The sequence below is a fragment of the Oncorhynchus nerka genome, linkage group LG23 (assembly GCF_034236695.1).
Source record: "Oncorhynchus nerka isolate Pitt River linkage group LG23, Oner_Uvic_2.0, whole genome shotgun sequence".
Lineage (NCBI taxonomy): Eukaryota > Metazoa > Chordata > Actinopteri > Salmoniformes > Salmonidae > Oncorhynchus > Oncorhynchus nerka.
Genome location: NC_088418.1, coordinates 40,754,653 through 40,775,749, shown reverse-complemented (window position 1 = coordinate 40,775,749; position 21,097 = coordinate 40,754,653). Strand labels below are relative to the sequence as shown.

The 21,097-nt window shown below is 41.7% G+C and overlaps 1 protein-coding gene across 1 annotated transcript in view; it reads left to right on the top strand.

Annotated features, from left to right (window-relative positions):
• acadvl (acyl-CoA dehydrogenase very long chain) overlaps positions 1-20,879 on the top strand; it is a 32,764-nt gene extending 11,885 nt beyond the window's left edge. Inside the window, exons 12-20 of the mRNA XM_029629972.2 lie at positions 329-415; positions 3,261-3,323; positions 5,581-5,682; positions 5,916-6,013; positions 7,420-7,492; positions 7,606-7,678; positions 9,239-9,311; positions 16,221-16,296; positions 18,834-20,879. Coding sequence (XP_029485832.2) covers positions 329-415; positions 3,261-3,323; positions 5,581-5,682; positions 5,916-6,013; positions 7,420-7,492; positions 7,606-7,678; positions 9,239-9,311; positions 16,221-16,296; positions 18,834-18,971 — 783 coding nt within the window. The 3' untranslated portion in view covers positions 18,972-20,879. The remainder of the gene's footprint in view (positions 1-328; positions 416-3,260; positions 3,324-5,580; positions 5,683-5,915; positions 6,014-7,419; positions 7,493-7,605; positions 7,679-9,238; positions 9,312-16,220; positions 16,297-18,833) is intronic.
• The last annotated feature ends 218 nt before the right edge of the window (positions 20,880-21,097 follow it).

Sequence of the window (21,097 nt, the reverse complement as noted above, 5' to 3'; positions counted from 1 at the left end):
GCTGTTTACTTAGAAATTCTAGGAACAATAAGGAGGCCTGACTCTTGTGACCGTACATGTAGGTACAGTACCAGTCAAAAGTTTGGACACCTACTCATTCAAGGGTTTTTCATTCTTTTTACAATTGTCTACATTGTAAAATAATAGTGAAGACATCACAACTATGAAACACAGATGGAATCATGTAGTAACCAAGAAAGTGTTAAACAAATCAAAAATCTATTTGAGAATTTAGATTCTTCAGAGTAGCCTCCCTTTGCCTTGATGACGGGAGCTTATTTTGGTATCCTGTTGGGATTGTCATGTCCTCTTCTCCCCTTTCTTTCAGTCCATGGCCTACATGATCAGTGGGAACATGGATAGTGGATCCAAAGACTACCACATTGAAGCGGCCATCAGCAAAATCTTTGCCTCTGTGAGTACAGCACTGTCTGGGTTTTATCCTGTCCTCTTTTAAGCATTTCACAACTATTACTTCAATTGTGTAAATATTCCATAAGATACATTGCAAACTGAATGCACTTTGTTAAGAAACTTCAGGACACACAATGTATATTTGAATCCGTCAGAAAATGTATTGATTGATCCAGCATAGACTGTAAATACTAAAATAAGATTAGTGTTTTTTTTGACCGTAAGACAAGTTGCCTGCCCAGAATGCAACTCACTTTGAAAGGCTTGACTTAACAAAAGCCCATTGAGATGTGCACGATTCAAGAAGGGTGCGCTTCACACTAGAGGTGTCCAAAAAGTTAGATCCGTTCTGGATCCTTGGCTTTCCCACCCGGCCAGATATACATAAATACATTTTTTTTTTTAAAACAGAACTGTTCTGAATGGACCCGAGGGCAGTCGGACCTAAAAAGGCCTGTGGATAAACGGATCCAAACAGACCTGTGCCGGTTCGGATCTGAGAGACCCGTTCAGATTCGAGAGTAGAAAGAGGGAGAGAGAAAGAAACCTCCTCAATAAACAAGCGATATTGGCCAAATGATCCACAGTTACGTGTCCTTAACTATCTTTAACAAATCAAAATCGATATGTAGCACACTCAAATTTATAGCATATTTTTTAAATGTTTTTTTTCTTTTCTAAAAACAATGGTTCAGCTGTCTGAGATTTGAGTGCTGAATGCAACAGGGCATTGTATAGGTCTAGTTGTCCACTGTATGATATTAATATTTCCAATCTAAATCTAAAGGAAGAGATGTTTAGGCCTAGATATACCAGCGCCATGTTCCCAACACCGACATGCATTTCTTTATAGGGAAAGGGGGATACCTAGTCAGCTGTACAACAATGGGGAACAGTGGGTTAATTGCCTTGCTCAGGGGAAGAACGACAAATGTTTACCTTGTCAGCTCGGGGATTTGATCCAGTAACCTGTCTGCTACTTGTCAGGTGTTCAGAAGGAGGCTAATCTGCATATTTTCAATCTTTAAAAAAAATAAAGATGAGCATTATATTGTTAGATTAATGGAGTTACTCTGCTAGGCCTAAAACATTCTTCCTCGCCTCACTGTCGGAGAGTTAGTTGGAACGCTGTTGGGCCTAAAACATTCTTCCTCGCCTCACTGTCGGAGAGTTAGTTGGAACGCTGTTGGGCCTAAAACATTCTTCCTCGCCTCACTGTCGGAGAGTTAGTTGGAACGCTGTTGGGCCTAAAACATTCTTCCTCGCCTCACTGTCGGAGAGTTAGTTGGAACGCTGTTGGGCCTAAAACATTCTTCCTCGCCTCACTCGCCTCACATTCTTCCTCGCCTCACTGTCGGAGAGTTAGTTGGAACGCTGTTGGGCCTAAAACATTCTTCCTCGCCTCACTGTCGGAGAGTTAGTTGGAACGCTGTTGGGCCTAAAACATTCTTCCTCGCCTCACTGTCGGAGAGTTAGTGAGGAAGAAACCTTCAAAGGTTTCTTCACTTTATTAGGTTAATATCAAGTCTACAAGTCAGTTAAATGTTTATAAGGAAAATAGGAACAGGTTATTATATTGCGTCATTAAGTTTTGCATCTCGCCTTAGGTTTTTCCCTTTCCATGGTTTGAGTGAGAGTAACCCAATAGGCCTACCGGTAATTCTATTAGATTGTGGCAAACACAACATTAACTTAATTTGGCCAATGAAAATGTCTCAAAAGAACTCAACAATTGTCAGCAATTGCTAAGGCCATTTATTTTCCAACAGCCCTATTTTTAACCCATCTCTAACTAAATATAGCACACAATTAAAATGACAGTCCAAACTTAATTTAGCCAATTATAAATGTATCAACAAAATTCAACAAAACACTTTGCATATATAAAGAACTGGTTTTGATTCTTAAATACATCTATAATAGTCATGATTATAGCCTAATGATAAAACAAATGATAATAAATACGAAAATAAATAAGTTGCATCAAACCTGATTTAGCGAGTAGCACACATTCTATTTGGCCTGGCCAACAATTCTTCTTACCTTTGTCCTCTAAAACTTGTCCCCAAGGACATTCCCCTTATAGGCTACTTTTCACTATAATCTTCCTCCTCTAACTTGTATTTTACTTAAAATGAAAAAGGCCTCCATCTTTGCTATCAACAGTAGCCAAGGCTACTTTCACGCGCTCTCAGCAGGAACATGTGACGTGAGCAGCCGAAACCAGTTTCAGCTGGACATAAGCTATACGTTTTATTGTGTTGCAATTGGCTGACACCGATAACACAGTTCTCATCCACTCGCATACATTCAATTAACATACCTGATACTCATGGCAATTATATCAAACTGACCCAGATCCGAGACAAAAAGTCAGAATTTAGGACTCGTACCCGCTCGGGTCCAGGGTCGGATATCGGATCTGTCAGACCCGTGCCTCTACTTCACACTGCTACAACTCGTACGCTACAGGACCGCAACAGCAGAGAAGTTTAGCTTTGCGGTTGTTGCGGAAATTGACCTGCTACTACTGTTTACTTTGGGCATCTATTCTAGGTCATCTCACTCAGTCGACCTTTAAACCCAACTTGTGGCTTGCCCCATAACCTTATGTACTACTGCCCCACAGTGGCAGGAAGTGACATCCCCAAAAACACACAAACTATACCACACATAAATAACTCCTAGCCTCCCACGCATTGGCTATTTTCTGTCCTTAACACTCAAACTGAAACTAAATAATATAAAAATGAAATAGAAATGTTTTTTGTAAAGCAAAATAATCTTAAGTAATAGAAATGAAAACAAATATAAAACTATAATAACCTTGTCTCTTTCTCGTATAGGAGGCTGCCTGGGAAGTGACAGATGAGTGTATCCAGGTCATGGGAGGAATGGGCTTCATGAAGGTGAGTCTGCGTCACTGGATGGCTGCTGGGATTGTTGGGAGGGGTTATGTGTGTGTCGTACATAGAAATATAGTGCTTTATACAGATGTGAAAATGGATAGAATTTCTTACCGGTATGCAAATGCACAAAACCTTTTTTTATGGGCCTAATAGAATGACATATAGAATTTCTATTAATTCAATAGGATCTCTTTGGACCTGGAAGAAAAGATTTGTTACTTTTTTTTTATACAGTATTTTTTTTTTATTGTCATTTCACAATTTCCACCCAAATTAAGAGATGATTAAAAAACAGTGCACACTTACACACACCTGCATACGTGTGTGTGTGTGTGTGTGTATATATATATATATATATATATATCCTCCTCCCCACCACTCTCACCCTGTTTCCGTCATTGTATCTCTCAATACATACATTTTAAACGAACATACAGTCAGAAATTAAACACAAAAGCTCAGTTTAAAGAAAGAAGTTAGGTCCAACACATGGAACATACAGTGTAATTCTGAAACAAATAGACCACCACCACCATTGTAAGAAAATCCTTGCAGCGTAATGGCTGATAAATCAATTTGTGTATTATTCTGAACCGGATTGCTCTAGTACGATTGCATAGAGATGCTAAAACAATATATATCCAAATGTCCTCCCACATCTCTTCATCAATAGTAACAGACAATTCTTTCTCCCACACTTGTTTCACCCTCTGTGTGTTGACAGTAGAAAAGGACCTTAAAGCATCATAAAACAAACTTAAGACATTTTCCTTTGTGGGGAAAAAAAGCATTCATTCAATGACGGACACATCAGGGTTGTCAATTAAGGTGGTGCTCTTCAAAATATAATGTCTTACTTGTAGAAAGAAGAAGAAGTCCTGCTTTGGGGGGTCTGTATTTCTCAACCAAATGACAATAAAATCAGCAAATAAATAATTAAGCTGTGCCCTTATTAAGTTAAAGCCAGTATCCAGAGGTTAGTTTGGACCTTCCCAAAAAACATTGAACTGATCTCCTCCATGCTTTGAGTGTTAAGTGGAATGGGGTTATTGCAGTGATCCTTTACAGATTTTGAAGCTTCTGAAAAATAAAAGCTCCTGTAAGGAGTATTTCGAAAAAGAAGTCTCAACGTCTGACCAAATAGAGGAGTCATTGTTTGCGACCCAGAAAGCCTGCAATGACCTTTTTTAACGTGTCATAAACTTGATGGTCTCTCGCATAAGAGGACGAAACAGGAAAAAAATGATTTTAAAACTGCAGTTCCTCACAATAAAATGACGGCTCTTAAATAAGGATTGTTTAAGAAGACCAGCTCTGTACAACATTAAAACATTGTTTTGAGCTGTTGTTTCATCCACTCTAAAATAATTCCTGCAACCATACTGTACACCTGCCATTTTAATGAATGGAAAAGTCATCTGTTACAAAACACACAAAAAATAGAATGAATGAAATTCAGTGATTTGTCATTTATTACAAGTAACCTGAATTGATGTCATCTGCCGTCCGTGCGTCTCAGCCACTGCATTTTGGAGCGTATTCTACATGTTTTCAAGTCCATTCGCTCATGTTTCATGCGACTGATAAATAATAGCCTACAGTTTTTGGCATCTTTAGTTTGAACTATTGTGATTGACTCATGTTCGACTGGTACGGCGTACCCGCCCTATTTATTTACAGCTTACTTTCATCCTGGTTTAATGTCTTGAAAGTAAGCTGGAAATATGTCTACACACCAACAATGTCCATTGTAGAAATAGATTTAGATCACTACAATGGACATTGTTGGTGTGTAGACATGACTATATATATTTTTTATTTTATTTTTTGAACTTTACCAATTTTTCTCCCCAATTTCGTGGTATCCAATTGTTTAGTAGCTACTATCTTGTCTGATCGTTATAAGTCCCGTACGGGCTCGGGAGAGACTAAGGTAGAAAGTCATGCGTCCTCCGATACACAACCCAACCAAGCCGCACTGCTTTTTAACACAACGCCATCCAACCCGGAAGCCAGCCGCACCAATGTGTCGTAGGAAACACCGTGCACCTGGCATCCTTGGTTGGCGCACACTGCGCCCGGCCCACGCGATGAGACAAGGATTTCCCTACCACTGACCTCCCTGTCGCGGCCAGTTACGGCAGAGCCTGGGCGTGAACCCAGAGTTCACGCCCAGTACAGCGCCCTTAACCACTGCGCCACCCGGGAGGCCCTGAAGACTGACATGTTATGGCTGTTTCCTGTGGTCTGTATCCAGGGCTCTGGTGTGGAGAGGGTGATGAGGGATCTTAGAATCTTCAGGATCTTTGAGGGAACCAACGACATTCTCAGACTGTTTGTGGCTCTCAACGGATTCCAGGTACACTACATGTCCCCTATTTTGTCTGAACGATCATACTGTCTTTGTTTTTTAAGTAGAATTACAAGAACGGCAATCCCCATTCAAGTCACTGTCTCATAATGGGTGGGCCGGAGGCCATATTCAATCTACCCAATATATGTCCCTGTTGTAGTAATTCTATTCCTATGGCGTTTTCAATGTCTGTGTGCGATATGGAGAGTGAATGGTATTGATCTTCCTGTTGTTTCCAGGATGCAGGGAAGCACCTGAAGTCTCTACAGAAGGCTCTGAAGAACCCTCTGGGCAACGCTGGGCTGCTGGCTGGAGAGATCACCAAGAGGGCCAAGAGGTCAGTGTGTAACACGCTGTTTAAGAAGCCCACTTGTCAACACAAATCAAATCAAATCAAATTTATTTATATAGCCCTTCATACATCAGCTGATATCTCAAAGTGCTGTACAGAAACCCAGCCTAAAACCCCAAACAGCAAGCAATGCAGGTGTAGAAGCACGGTGGCTAGGAAAAACTCCCTAGAAAGGCCAAAACCTAGGAAGAAACCTAGAGGAACCAGGCTATGTGGGGTGGCCAGTCCTCTTCTGGCTGTGCCGGGTGGAGATTATAACAGAACATGGCCAAGATGTTCAAATGTTCATAAATGACCAGCATGGTCGAATAATAATAAGGCAGAACAGTTGAAACTGGAGCAGCAGCACAGTCAGGTGGAAGTTGAAACTGGAACAGCAGCATGGCCAGGTGGACTGGGGACAGCAAGGAGTCATCATGTCAGGTAGTCCTGGGGCATGGTCCTAGGGCTCAGGTCAGTTGAAACTGGAACAGCAACACTAGGGCTGACCCCATTTAGTCGACTAGTCGATAGTTTGGTCGACAGATCTCTTTAGTCGAGCAGTAGCAAAAAAACAAATACCAAAAAATCTCATGTTGTACAAGACAAATAAAGAAAAAAATGAATCCCATCCGGATCATCCTCTGGAATAACAGACATTCTGGGGTAATAATTACATGACCAGCGTTCTCCAGTAATACTAGTCCTGTCTGAATCATCCTCTGGAATAACAGACATTCTGGGGTAATAATTACATGACCAGCGTTCTCCAGTAATACTAGTCCTGTCTGAATCATCCTCTGGAATAACAGACATTCTGGGGTAATAATTAATAATTACATGACCAGCCAGTAATACTAGTCCTGTCTGAATAATCAATAACGTAATACTAGTCCTGTCTGAATCATCCTCTGGAATAACAGACATTCTGGGGTAATAATTACATGACCAGCGTTCTCCAGTAATACTAGTCCTGTCTGAATCATCCTCTGGAATAACAGACATTCTGGGGTAATAATTACATGACCAGCGTTCTCCAGTAATACTAGTCCTGTTTGAATCATCCTCTGGAATAACGGACATTCTGGGGTAATAATTACATCAAATCAAATCACATTTTATTTGTCACATACACGTGGTTAGCAGATGTTAGTGCGAGTGTAGCGAAATGCTTGTGCTTCTAGTTCCGACAACTCTTGGTTACATGACCAGCGTTCTCCAGTAAAACTAGTCCTGTCTGAATCATCCTTTGAATAACAGACATTCTGGGGTAATAATTACATGACCAGCGTATAATATTTTTTGAATCATCCTCCAATTTAAAAACATATATAAAATATATATATATATATATATTTTTTTTAAATGTCCTTGGACCCTCCCTAACCATCTGTCTCTTTCTTGTTATCCAGGACGGCAGGTCTGAGCACTGGGCTCACTCTACAGGGATCAGTCCATCCGGAGTTGTCTCACAGTGGAAATCTGGTGAGAGAGATTCAAAGCTTGCATTGACCTCTGTGGCTGTATGTATCCATCCATGCCATAATGTCACCGTAAGTCTAAGACTCCCAGTTGATTGACGTCCGTATTTCTTCCAGGCTGTTAAAGCTATCGAGCACTTTGGAGTCACTGTTGAGGATATGCTGCTCAAACACGGCAAGAACATCCTCCGTGAGTATTTATAATACACTGTCAACCTACCTAAGAAGAACTAAATGTGTGAACCTGATTTTAAGGATACCCAACTAGCACATTTGGATCCTTGAAAGTTGTGGGAACGTAGGTTTTTGTTTCCCCATTGGTTCTGGGAACGAAGCCATACATTTCCTGACACTAGTAAAACAAAATGTTTTTTAAAAGCTCTGAGAATGGAAGCGAACATTTTCGACTGTTCTGGGAACATACATTTTTAGGTTGCTGGGAGGTTATGAGAACCAGAATGAAGGTAGCATGTCAAGTTTTTTATATATATTTGTATTTTATTTTACTGATACAAAGCTGTACATTTGTCTATTCAAACAGACCCCATAACAAGTGAGAGGATAAAGGTTTTGTTGAAGCTCAAAATGGAATATATGTTTTTAAATAATTCTTAGAACATTATTTGAGCGTTACTAATGTTTTCTTGTTTTTGTTATGGGAAGTTTTCTGAATGTTCTGAGAAGTTTGAGTTTAAAATGAAACATGAGGAAACCTGCAGAAAACGGTGGTGGAAATGTTCTTTTATCTAATAATGAGGAGAGTTAAAATCAATAATCAATCATGGTGTTACTTTTATTAAAAAAGGTATTATAATAAGGAGGCTGGTCACACCACCCATGCAGGTGAAATGGAGTGAGAGCCCCCTGTACAAAGAGTACAGGAGCATTTATTTAGTCAAGCTACCCAATGCAAGCATTTGCAGTGCGTGTGTGTGTGTGTGTGTGTGTGTGTGTGTAGAGACAACTGGGTGAAAAGGTTGCCTCAGTCTGTCGCAACTGAGTGAGGACAATATGGCCAGAATGACAGGAAGTCACTCCAGACATACTACCTCGAACAGTAGCTCAACGGTTCCCCCAAGCTGGGCAAGCAAGTGCCTTTGACTGTCGGCCCAGATGATGTATGGTCGTACTGGTCACACACTCAAACTATGAATCTTTCGCCCAGAAACAGGCTCCAAACCGAACAATAGCTCTATCACTGGTGGGCAGAATTGAACACTTTTAATTTAACACGGCTCTGTCTTCAGTTAAGCTAAGAGGAACCAGTGAGTTTCTGTCAGCTCTTGGCTGAGCGCCCAGATATCATGGTCATTCTACACACACAGAACAGCTGGAACAGGCCTCTTATTAATGCGCACACACACACTTCTCTTATCTATCGAGTTAAGACGGATATTTCAGTACACAAGCATTAGTAAGGTTTAACTTCAAAATGCCCTCGCAGAACGTTATGCAGAAGTACTAAATTCCCACAGAAGAACGTTTTCTTAACATTCTCTGAATGCTCTGAGAACATGCCTTTTTTAAAAATAGAGCCATGAGTAAACCTGTAGAAAACGTTATGCTGCTAGCCGGGTATCCTGCACCATACCCAGAACGTTGTGTGAAGGTTGTATGTAAAATAACCATAGGACAACACGCTCTGACCAAGCTCTAAGAAACATATGGTGCTCAGAACGTTATGTGCTAGCTGGGTAGTGTTTAATGGCCAATATGGTTGTATTGTAATGTTATTTCTCCTCCATTGCAGATGAGCAGTTTGTGCTGAAGAGAGTGGCAGACAGTGCCATTGACCTGTATGCTATGGTTGTTGTCCTGTCCAGGTAATACGGATCCTTACTAAACATGTTTTATTTGTAGAAATGCTGTATTAGAAGCTGTATGTTGTCTGGTGTTTTACTGTATGGCATGTTCTTTTGGTTTTGTGACCTCAACGCTGCTCTGTGGTCCACTCTTACCCAATGGGTCGTTCCACTTCAAAAAGCACAAGAAAGAGGATTTTCCACACCCACCATCTCAGATTTCTCTGAAAAAACTTGTTGTTAGAAACAAATCAGATTGGCATTCCTGCATCATTATTCTGTTGAAATGTAGTCGGATCGCTGAGAAATTTAACGGAAGATTCCACCCCAAAATCGATATTTTGTTATTTGTTTCATTAGTCCCGAAATGTTTTGCATGTCAGCCATCAAGATCTGCAGCATCATACCAGCTGAATTTCTGTATTTTTGAAAGGTATAGATCTTTATTGCTGACGTGCAAAACATTTTGGGACTACATCAACAATTGACTAATGAAACAAATACCAAAATATAGTTTTGGTGTGGAATTTTCCTTTAAGCTGTTTAAATGCTTCCAAATTGGCCGTTTTTTAATTTCTAGGAATCCTAGAATATTCGGTAAATATAGTACCTCACATCCGATTTGGACAGCTTTTTATTTAACAATGAGTTAGACAAGGAATCGCGCCACACCCCTGCCAATCCCACCCCAACGAGTATGTAGTATCAGTTCTCTGTGTCTGACATGTAGTATGGAGCTGTGGCTCAAGAGTATTGTTTCTTCATCCTATGTAATGTATTCTCAGTGAATTTAATTTTCTGTTCAGAGAAATTAGTCATCAAATTTTATTTGTCACATTTGCCCGAATTTCAATGAAATATTTGCTTATGAGCCCTTCCAAACTATGCAGAGTAGAAAATAAATAAAAATAGTAACGAGGAATAAAATGCACAATAATGGAACTATATACAAGGAGTGCCAGATCAATGTGGAGCTATATACAGGGAGTACCAGATCAATGTGGAGCTACATACAGGGAGTACCAGATCAATGTGGAGCTATATACAGGGAGTACCAGATCGATGTGGAGCTACATACAGGGAGTACCAGATCAATGTGGAGCTACATACAGGGAGTACCAGACCGATGTGGAGCTATATACAGGGAGTACCAGACCGATGTGGAGCTGTATACAGGGAGTACCAGACCAATGTGGAGCTGTATACAGGGAGTACCAGACCGATGTGGAGCTGTATACAGGGAGTACCAGACCAATGTGGAGCTATATACAGGGAGTACCAGACCAATGTGGAGCTATATACAAGGAGTACCAGACCAATGTGCAGGGGTATGAGGTAATTGATATGTTCATGAAGGCGGGGTAAAGTAACTAGGAGTCATTGAAATGTAGGTTTATGTCCCATCCTACATGCTGATATTATCAGATTCTGAACACCAAATCGTGCTATTCCTGCAATTTTGGTGAAAAAAATGGTTTTAACCCAGTAGTTAAAGATTCTAGTTTCATGTCAGGTCAAATAGCAGTTACCTAGCCATGCTTTCTACGAGAGAGGTCTTCTACCTCTCCACCATTTTAAGAGAAAAATCCTGATGTTCACTGCAGCTGTATCGATGTGCTAGTCCCAAAGCCAGCCAGGCAAAGACTCTTCCCGCCAGCTCTGAGCAGTCCACATGGTCCTAAAGCCAGCCAGCCAGGCAAAGACCCTTCCCGCCAGCTCTGAGCAGTCCACATGGTCCTAAAGCCAGCCTCTTATACCGCTAAACTGCATTTGCCTTTTAATCAGATTTGGAATGATTTTAGTAGCCAATTAAAAAAATAAAAATCTTGAGTTAGGGTATGGTGACTGGGAGCAGCAAGTAGCCTAGTGGTTAGAGCTTTGGACTAGTAACTGAAAGGTTGCAAGATTGAATCCCCTAGCTGACAAGGTAAATATCTGTTGTTCTGCCCCTGAACACGGCAGTTAACCCACTGTTCCTAGGCTGTCATTGTAAATAAGAATTTGTTCTTAACTGACTTGCCTAGTTAAATAAAGGTGTAAAAAAATGTTTATTTTTAAATACTCTGCCATACCAAATTGACACGCCTGCCTGTAAGCAGTCTATTAACCAGGTACACTACATGACCAGAAGTTTGTCAAACATCTCATTCCAAAATCATGACCATTAATATGGAGATGGTTCCCCCTTTGTTGCTATAACAGCCTCCACTCTTCTGGGGAGGCTTTCCACTAGATGATGGGACATTATTGCGAAAACTTAGTTCTATTGGCGCATCAGTCAGACGTCCTTTGTCCTCGTCGTGTCACCTTTCTTCGCATATCTTTTTATACATTTGCTTTTCCAAAAACTGAACTTCAAAACACTCTCCTGCAACCCGCCTCACCAATTAAAAAATAAAGTATTATTTACCTCATCTGAAATCCAGGAGCTAGCCAGGAGCTAGCCATTTACACCTGGATCTTGCAGCTAGCTAGCTTTTGACTTACGTCGATCCCGGAGCAAATATCAATTATTCCGGAGCTAGCCAGTTGAAGAGCTCCATCAGCCTCTCCTGGGCTACAATCACCTATCCGGACCCGTTTTACTGCCGATGTGGAGCCCCACCGGGCCTTCACGACTGGACTACCGACGTTATCTGCCTGAGGGAGTTATCCAACTGGCCCCTTCGTCGCAATGTTACCTGAACGCCCATCTGCGACCCGCTAATCGTTAGCTGTCTTATCGGCTGCTATCTGAATAGGTCTTATCGGACAATTTTTCTTGGGTCTCTATATCTATTTTGCCAATTGGATTGATCCCCTCTACCACACGGGACCCCACTAATCTACCGACGGAAATGCACGAGGTGGCTAAAAATAGACTTCCATCCTATGCTAGCTTGCTACCTATGGCCCGGCTAGCTGTCTGAATCGACATGACCCCAACCAACCTCACTACTCACTGGACCCTTATGATGACTCGACTAAGCATGCCTCTCCTTAATGTCAATATGCCTGGTCCATTGCTGTTCTGGTTAGTGTTTATTGTCTTATTTCACTGTAGAGCCTCTAGCCCTGCTCACTATACCTTATCCAACCTTTCAGTTCCACCACCCACACATGCGATGATCTCACCTGGTTTCAATGATGTTTCTAGAGACTCCACTCATCACTCAATACCTAGGTTTACCTCCACTGTATTCACATCCTACCATACCTTTGTCTGTACATTATACCTTGAAGCTATTTTATCGCCCCTAGAAACCTCCTTTTACTCTCCGTTCTAGACGACCAATTCTCATAGCTTTTAGCCGTACCCTTATCCTACTCCTCCTCTGTTCCTCTGGCGATGTAAAGGTGAATCCAGGCCCTGCAGTGCCTAGCTCCACTCCTATTCCCCAGGTGCTCTCTTTTGATGACTTCTGTAACCGTAATAGCCTTGGTTTCATTCATGTCAACATTAGAAGCCTCCTCCCTAAGTTTGTTTTATTCACTGCTTTAGCACACTCTGCCAACCCGGATGTTCTAGCCGTGTCTGAATCCTGGAGACCACCCAAAATTCTCATTTTCATCCCTAACTACAACATTTTCAGACAAGATAGGCAACGGCCAAAGGGGGCGGTGTTGCAATCTACTGCAGAGTTCTGTCCTACTATCCAGGTCTGTACCCAAACAATTTGAACTTCTACTTTTAAAAATCCACCACTCTAAAATAGTCTCTCACCGTTGCCGCCTGCTATAGACCACCCTCTGCCCCCAGCTGTGCTTTGGACGCCATATGTGAACTGATTGCCCCCCATCTATCTTCAGAGCTTGTGCTGCTAGGCGACCTAAACTGGAACATGCTTAAACACCCCAGCCATCCTACAATCTAAGCTTTGATGCCCTCAATCTCACACAAATGATCAATGAACCTACCAGGTACCACCCCAAAGCCGTAAACACGGGCACCCTCATAGATATCATCCTAACCCACTTGCCCTCTAAATACACTGGGCTAGACAATCTGGACCCTTCTAAAATGATCTGCCGAAATTGTTGCCACCCCTATTACTAGCCTGTTCAACCCCACATTCGTGTCGTCTGAGATTCCCAAAGATTGGAAAGCAGCTGCGGTCATCCCCCTCTTCAAAGGGGACACACACTCTTGACCCAAACTGCTACAGACCTATATCTATCCTACCCTGCCTTTCTAAGTCTTCGAAAGCCAAGTCAACAAACAGATTACCGACCATTTCGAATCCCACCATACCTTCTCCGTGTGCACCTCAGCCACGCTCAAGGTCCTATCTCATGAAGCTCCCGACGAACAGTTCTTGTGCTGGCGTTGCTTCCAGAGGAAGTTTGGAACTCTGTAGTGAGTATTGCAACCGAGGACAGAATATTATGTAGACGATTTTTACGAGCTACACGCTTCAGCACTCAGTGGTCCGTTCAGTGAGCTTGTGTGGCCTACCACTTCACGGCTGAGCTGTTGTTGCTCCTTGACATTTCCACTTCACAATAACAGCACTTACAGTTGGCCGGGGACAGCACTAGCAGGGCAGAAATTTGAGGAACTGACTTGTTGGAAAGGTGGCATCCTATGATGGTGCCACGTTGAAAGTCAATGAACTCTTCGGTAAGGCTATACTATTGCCATTGTTTGTCTATGAAGATTGCATGGCTGTTTGCTTGATTTTATACACCTGTCAGCAACGGGTTTGGCTGAAATGGCTGAATCAACTCATTTGAAGGGGGGTCGAATTACTTTTGTATATACAGTGCATTTGGAGTATTCAGACCTCTTGACTTTTCCTACATTTTGTTACATTACAGCCTTGTTCAACAATTTCTTAAATAATTTTTTGTCACTCATCAATCTACACACAATACCCCACGATGACAAATCAAAAATAGGATTTTAGAAATTTTTGCACATTTTTATGTAAAAAAACTCTACTTTGTTTACCCTACTTTGTTGAAGCACCTTTGGCATCAATTACAGCCTCGAGTCTTCTTGGGTATGACGCTACATGCTTGGCACTGTATTTGGGGAGTTTCTCCCATTCTCTGCATATCCTTGCAAGCTCTGTCAGGTTGGATGGGGAGCTTCACTGCACAGCTAGTTTCATGTCTCTCCAGAGATGCTTGAGTCTCTGCTCTGGCTGAGCCACTCAGAGACTTGTCCCGAAGCCACTCCTGCATTGTCTTGGCTGTGTGCTTAGGGTCGTTGTTCTTTTGGAAGGTGAACCTTTGCCCCAGTCTGAGGTCCTGAATGCTCTGGAGCAGGTTTTCATTAAGTATCTCACTGTACTTTGTTCCGTTCATCTTTCCCTTGATCCTGACTAGTCTCCTAGTCCCTGCCGCTGAAAAACATCCCCACAGCATGATGCTGCCACCACGCTTCACTGTAGAGATGGTGCCAGGCTTCCTCCAGATGTGACACTTGGCATTCAGGCCAAAGAGTACAATCTTGGTTTCATCAAACCAGAGACTTGTTTCTATAGTTAGTCTTGAGGTGCCTTTTGGCAAACTCCAAGCAGGCGGTCATGTGCTTGATTGATAGTGCTGCAGATATGGTTGTCCTTATGGAACGGTCTCCAGTCTCCACAGAGGACCTCTAGAGCTCTGTTAGAATGACCATTGGGTTCTTGGTCACCTCCCTGACCTAGGCCCTTCTCCCCCGATTTCTCCGTTTGGTGGCCAGCTCTAGGAAGAATCTTGGTGGTTCCAGACTTTTTTCATTTAAGAATGATGGAGGCCACTGTGTTATTGGGGACCTTCAATGCTGCAGAAACGTTTTGGTACCCTTCCGAGGCAAAATCCTGTCGTGGAGCTCAACGGACATTCCTTCGAACCACATGGCTTGGTTTTTTCTGTGACATGCACTGTCAACTGTGGGACCTTTTTATATAGACTAGTGTATGCCTTTCCAAATCATGTCCAATCAATTGAATTTACCATGGGTGGACTTTCAAGGATGATCAATGAAAACATGATGCACCTGAGCTCAAAGGGTCTGAGTACTTATGTAAATAGGCATTTCTAAAAAAAAAATACTGTTTTCGCTTTGTCATTATGGGATATTGTGTGTAGATGAGTTAAAAATATATATATATATATTTAACTCATTTTAGATTAAGGCTGTAATGTAACAAAATGTGGAAAAAGTGAAGTGTCTGAATACTTTTTGAATGCGCTGCATAGTGTATGACGGCGACCCATGCTTTGGTTTTGTTGGAAACTATTTCAAATTATAGCTTTTTAGCATTTGTGGTACAAATCCAATGCAAGTCAATGGTACATATATTAGCAGTTACGATTCATGTTCAAATCCTCCTAAAGTAACTAAATTATGCTACTTAGATGATTTGTATATGAAGCGGGAAATGCTAATATAAACCATTGACTTGTATTGGATTTGTGCCACAAGTGCTAAAATGTTAGCATTTGAAACAGTGGCCAGGAAAACATCACCAAAGCTTGGGTTGCTGTCATACCTTGTCCATAGACTAAGGAAACCAATATGTGTTTTGTAATTTGAGTAAACTATCCCGTTAACATTGAGGGGGGAACAGAACCATCTAGACGTCAGAACCTGGTAATATCAGGATGTAGGATGGGAATTAAACCTAAACTTCAATGACAGATTTCTCCGAATAGGATAAAAAACTAACATAAAAGAAGAATGAATGCATTACTTAGGATGACTAAACAATACATTACATGAATCCTATAAATTAAAATGGGCAATTTGGATTGAATCAATTAGCTTAGATTCTCAGAAATGTTGTTGCAGGAATTATAATCTTATCTGTTTTCTAACTACAGAAACTATTTCAGAACAATATGAGATGGTGGGTTTGGAACGACCCCAGTAGAAATATAGGTTGACATTTGTGTAGCATGCTATATTCTGTGAAAAAGATGAAAGCATGAATTGGAATGATATCTCCTTCTCTCTTTCAGGGCTTCCCGCTCTCTGAGCCAGGGTCATGCCTCAGCCCAGCATGAGAAGATCCTGTGTGAAACCTGGTGTATCGAGGCAAGTGTCACACACACACACAGCTCTGGAAAAAATTAAGAGACCACTGCAAAATGATCCATTTCTCTAGTTTTACTATTTATAGTGTTTGGGTAAAAAAAAAAATTTTGTTTTATTCTATAAACAGAAATCTCTGGAACATGCTAACATCTCTTGACGAGTCTACGATATGTAAAACACGAAACAAGAATAGTGTTAATGGGAGGACACCACAGAAGAAGCCACTGCTGTCCAAAAATAACATTTGCTGCACGTCTGAAGTTTGCAAAAGTGCACCTGGATGTTCCACAGCGCTACTGGCAAAATATTCTGTGGACAGATGAAACTACAGTTGAGTTGTTTGGAAAGAAACACAACACTATGTGTTGAGAAAAAAAAGGCACAGCACACCAAAATTAAAACATCCCAACTGTAAAGTATGGTGGAGGGAGCATCATGGTTTGGGGCTGCCTCAGGGCCTGGACCGCTTGCTATCATCGATGAAAAAATGAATTCCCAAGTTTATCAAGACATTTTGCTGGAGAATATTGGCTATCTGTCTGCGAATTGCAGCTCAACAGAAGTTGGATGACTCAACAGCACAAAGACCCAGAACACAGAAGTAAATCAACAGAATGGCTTTAACAGAGGACAATATGCCTTCTGGGGTGGCCCAGTCATTGTCCTGACCTCAACCCGATTTGAGATGTGGCATGACCTCGAGAGCTGTTCACACCAGACTTCCCAAGAATATTGCTGAACTGAAACAGTTTTGTAAAGAGGAATGGTCAAAAATTCCTCCTGACCGTTGTGCAGGTCTGATCCGCAACTACAATAAACGTTTGGTTGAGGTTATTGCTGCCAAAGGAGAGTCAACTAGTTATTAAATCCAAGGGTTCACACACTTTTCCCACCCTGCACTGTGAATGTTTACACGGTGTGTTCAATGAAAACTTAGAATTGTGTGTTTATTAGTTTAAGCAGACTGTGTTTGTCTTTTGTTGTGACCTAGATGACGATCAAATTTGCATCCTGTAGCTCTAACTCCAAAAAGATCTGGGACACTGAAGTCCATGGAGAATAAGTGCACCTCCTCCCAGCTGCCCACTGCACTGAGGCTAGGAAACACTGTCACCAATAAATCCAAAATATTCGAGAATTTCAATAAGCATTTCTCTACGGCTGGCCATGCTTTCCTCCTGGCTACCCCAACCCCAGCCAACAGTGTCTCAACCCCTTGCCCAAGCCTCCCCAGCTTTTCCTTCACCCAAATCCAGATAGCAGATGTTCTGAAAGAGCTGGCAATCTTTATGGGGGTACCACAGGGTTCAATTCTCAGGCCGAGTCTTTTCTCTGTATATATCAATGATGTCGCTCTTGTTGTAGGTGATTCCTACGCAGACAACACCATTCTGTATACATCTGGCCCTTCTTTGGACACTGTGTTAACAATCCTCCAAACAAGCTTCAATGCCATACAACACTCCTTCCGTGGCCTCCAACTGCTCTTAAACGCTAGTAAAACTAAATGCCTCCAACACTCTACTCAGCAAACTGGATGCAGTCGATCAGTGCCATCCGTTTTTTCACCAAAGCCCCATATACCATCCACCACTGCGATCTGTATGCTCTCGTCGGCTGGCACTCGCTACATATTTGTCGCCAAACCTACTGGCTCCAGGTCCTCAATAAGTCTTTACTAGGTAAAGCGCCGCCTTATCTCAGCTCACTGGTCACCATAACACCCACCCGTAGCACGTGCTCCAGCAGCCTATTGACAGAGCACCTATATCTCATTCACTAACTATTTAAGCATCATCTATTGGAGCAGCTTACCGATCGCTGCAGCTATACACAGCCAATCTGTAAATAGCCCATCCAACTACCTACCTCATCCCCATATTGTTTTTATTTACTTATTTTGCTCTTTTGCACACCAGTATTTCTACTTGCACATCTATCACTCCCGTGTTAATGCTAAATTGTAATTACTTCGCCACCATTAGCCTATTTATTGCCGTACCTCCTTATTCCATTTGCACACTATATACAGATTCTTCTATTGTTTTTAACTGTTTAACTGTTTTTGTTGCACTGCTTTGCTTTATCTTGGCCAGGTCACAGTTGTAAATGAGAACTTGTTCTCAACTGGCCTACCTGGTTAAATAAAGAAAATATTATCAATTTGTTTTAACCTTTTATTTAACTAGGCAAGTCAGTTAAGATCAAATTCTTGTTTTCAATGAAGGCCTACCGGGGAACAATGGGTTCCCGGTTGGCCTATTTAATGCCACCATTGGCCAATGGTAACTGCCTTGTTCATGGGCAGAACAACATATTTTTACCTTGTCAGCTCGGGGATTCGATCTTGCAACCTTTCGTTTACTAGTCCTACGCTCTAACCACTAGGCTACTTGCCGCCCCTATGACCAATGTATGCGGAAATCAGGTATTTCCAAAGGGTTCACATATTTTTTCTTGACACTATATTGTGTGTGTGTGCACACTGTACATACACAAGTCTCATCTCTGCCCCCCTCTCCTCCCTCCACCACCAGGCCTATGACAGGATCATGAAGAACGTCAAGGACCTGAAGTCTAGTTCCACCACCCAGGTCTTTAAGAACATGAAGGCCATATCTGCTGCCGTAGTGGAGAATGGAGGCATCGTCGCTCCTCACCCTCTGGGTTTCTAAACCAACTCATAGAACATTTATAACACTGACAGAAACATACTACTCCCTGAGAGAGAGGTCCTTTTCACACTACTGAATCAATCCAAGCTGTACTGTACTGGCTGAAACCACGCTAGAAAGGAAAATGTGAAACCAAAATCTGAGCCAGTACGGTTTGGGTTGGCACGATAATGTGAAAAGGGTGAGAATGGGCTCTTCTATGGGAGAATCTCCACTGCATACTTCTCATGTCCTCACCTCTTTCTCAAAACCCATTGGAGGAGAAGGTCAGAGAAGGTAACTTTGGGTTTCTTGAAGGAGGCGAGGAGAGAGGATGCAAGTAGTATGCAATTGAGATTCTCCCATTGTCTCAAAGACCCACTGCGGGAAAAAAAACGTAATTCTTTAAGCCTCAACGTCACAATGCATCACAAGCCAAGCGGATCAGCTACATGGTTCTGACTGTTGATTTACTGAATGTAAAGTCTGTTTTACTTTTACTATATTTATGGCCTTTTTAAATATGTTCTGTAGTCTTGATATCTGTCCAGGATCTCATTTGGAACTAGCCATATGTGCATGGTGGTATTTTATCAAATGACTAAGCTGTGGGGAGAGACCAAGTTACTTTGTTGAAGGTTTTTGTATGAAGTTGAGATTTGGTTCCGGGTGGCTGCGACTGTTTGGGACAATTCTGAGGAAGGACAGTTTGAGGAGGTATAGTGACATCAGCCTTGTATCTGGGATCTTTGAATGCATCATTTTGTGTTCATTGTGACTAAATTCTCTCTACCTGTTAATAACCTGATATGTACAGAGTTGTGTGTGCTGCACTCACAAATGGCCTCCGTCTGAAATGGCATGCAAGGGAAAATAGGGTGCCATTTCAGAGTCAGTCATGGTCTCTCCCCTACTAGTTATTTGTTGTATGTTCTAATGTCCTTTGACAGTTGACCTTAATATTGTGGTCAGGTGTCACATTCCGTGCAATCAACCATCTGCCCTTCTGTTTTCAAATCAAATTGTATTGGTCACATACACCACGTGGTTAGCAGATGTTAATGCGAGTGTAGTGAAATGCTTCTGCTACTAGTTCCGACCATGCAGTAATATCTAACAAGTAATCTAAAATTTCACACACAAGTGTAAAGGAATGAAGAAGAATATGTACATATAAATATATGGATGAGTGATGGCCGAACGGCATGATACAGTATATACATAAGAGATGAGTAATGTAGGGTATGAAGTGGCATTGTTTAAAGTGACTCGTGATACATTACATCCAATTTCTTAATTATTAAAGTGGCTAGAGATGAGTCAGTGTGTTGGCAGCAGCCACTCAATGTTCGTGGTGGCTGTCTGATGGCCTTGAGATAGAAGCTGATTTTTTTCAGTCTCTCGGTCCCAGCTTTGATACACCTGTACTGACCCCGCCTTCTGGATTATAGCGGGATGAACAGGCAGTGGCTCGGGTGGTTGTCCTTGGTCTTTTTTTTTTTCACCACTTCACTCGTTTGTGCACGGTGACCATTTGTTCCCTACTGTTTTATGTATTCTACATTTGTCTTCATATGACAAGGATTGGAAAGGATTATACTTAGAGTTTGAGTGCGTGTAACTCACAGTTTTACGTAAGTATTTTTGGGGACAGCCTGTTTGTGAAAGTCTATTTTGACAAGCCTGCAGGAATAGTAGTGCAGCACACTCAACCACCAACAAACAACTCTAGTGCCTGATATTCCAATTGCCTTTGCCAGGGGTTGCAGGTCTATTTCTAAAATTTATTTAATGGTCGCACCGGTATGTCGTGTTGCTGAATATATGTACCATCATCAATAGAGATTGGCTTGTGGCTACTTCTTCAATCATGTTAATGTCAAAATGAATGTAGCATTGATGATAATAAAGGAAGAACTTGTTTGGTCATATTGTTTTATATTTTCATTACATACTGTAAGATAAACCTTAGGACTTCTAACAAAGAAATGGATGAAAGGAATTGTACAGTATATGAAAGACATTGTATCATAAAAAGTATAACTTAATATTGTCCACAAAAGGAATGCCTCTGCTTCAGTTCTGTGAAGCTCGCTACTCTGATGGCTGTGGCTCTTCACAAAGGATTTCAGATAGGCGCTTATCTG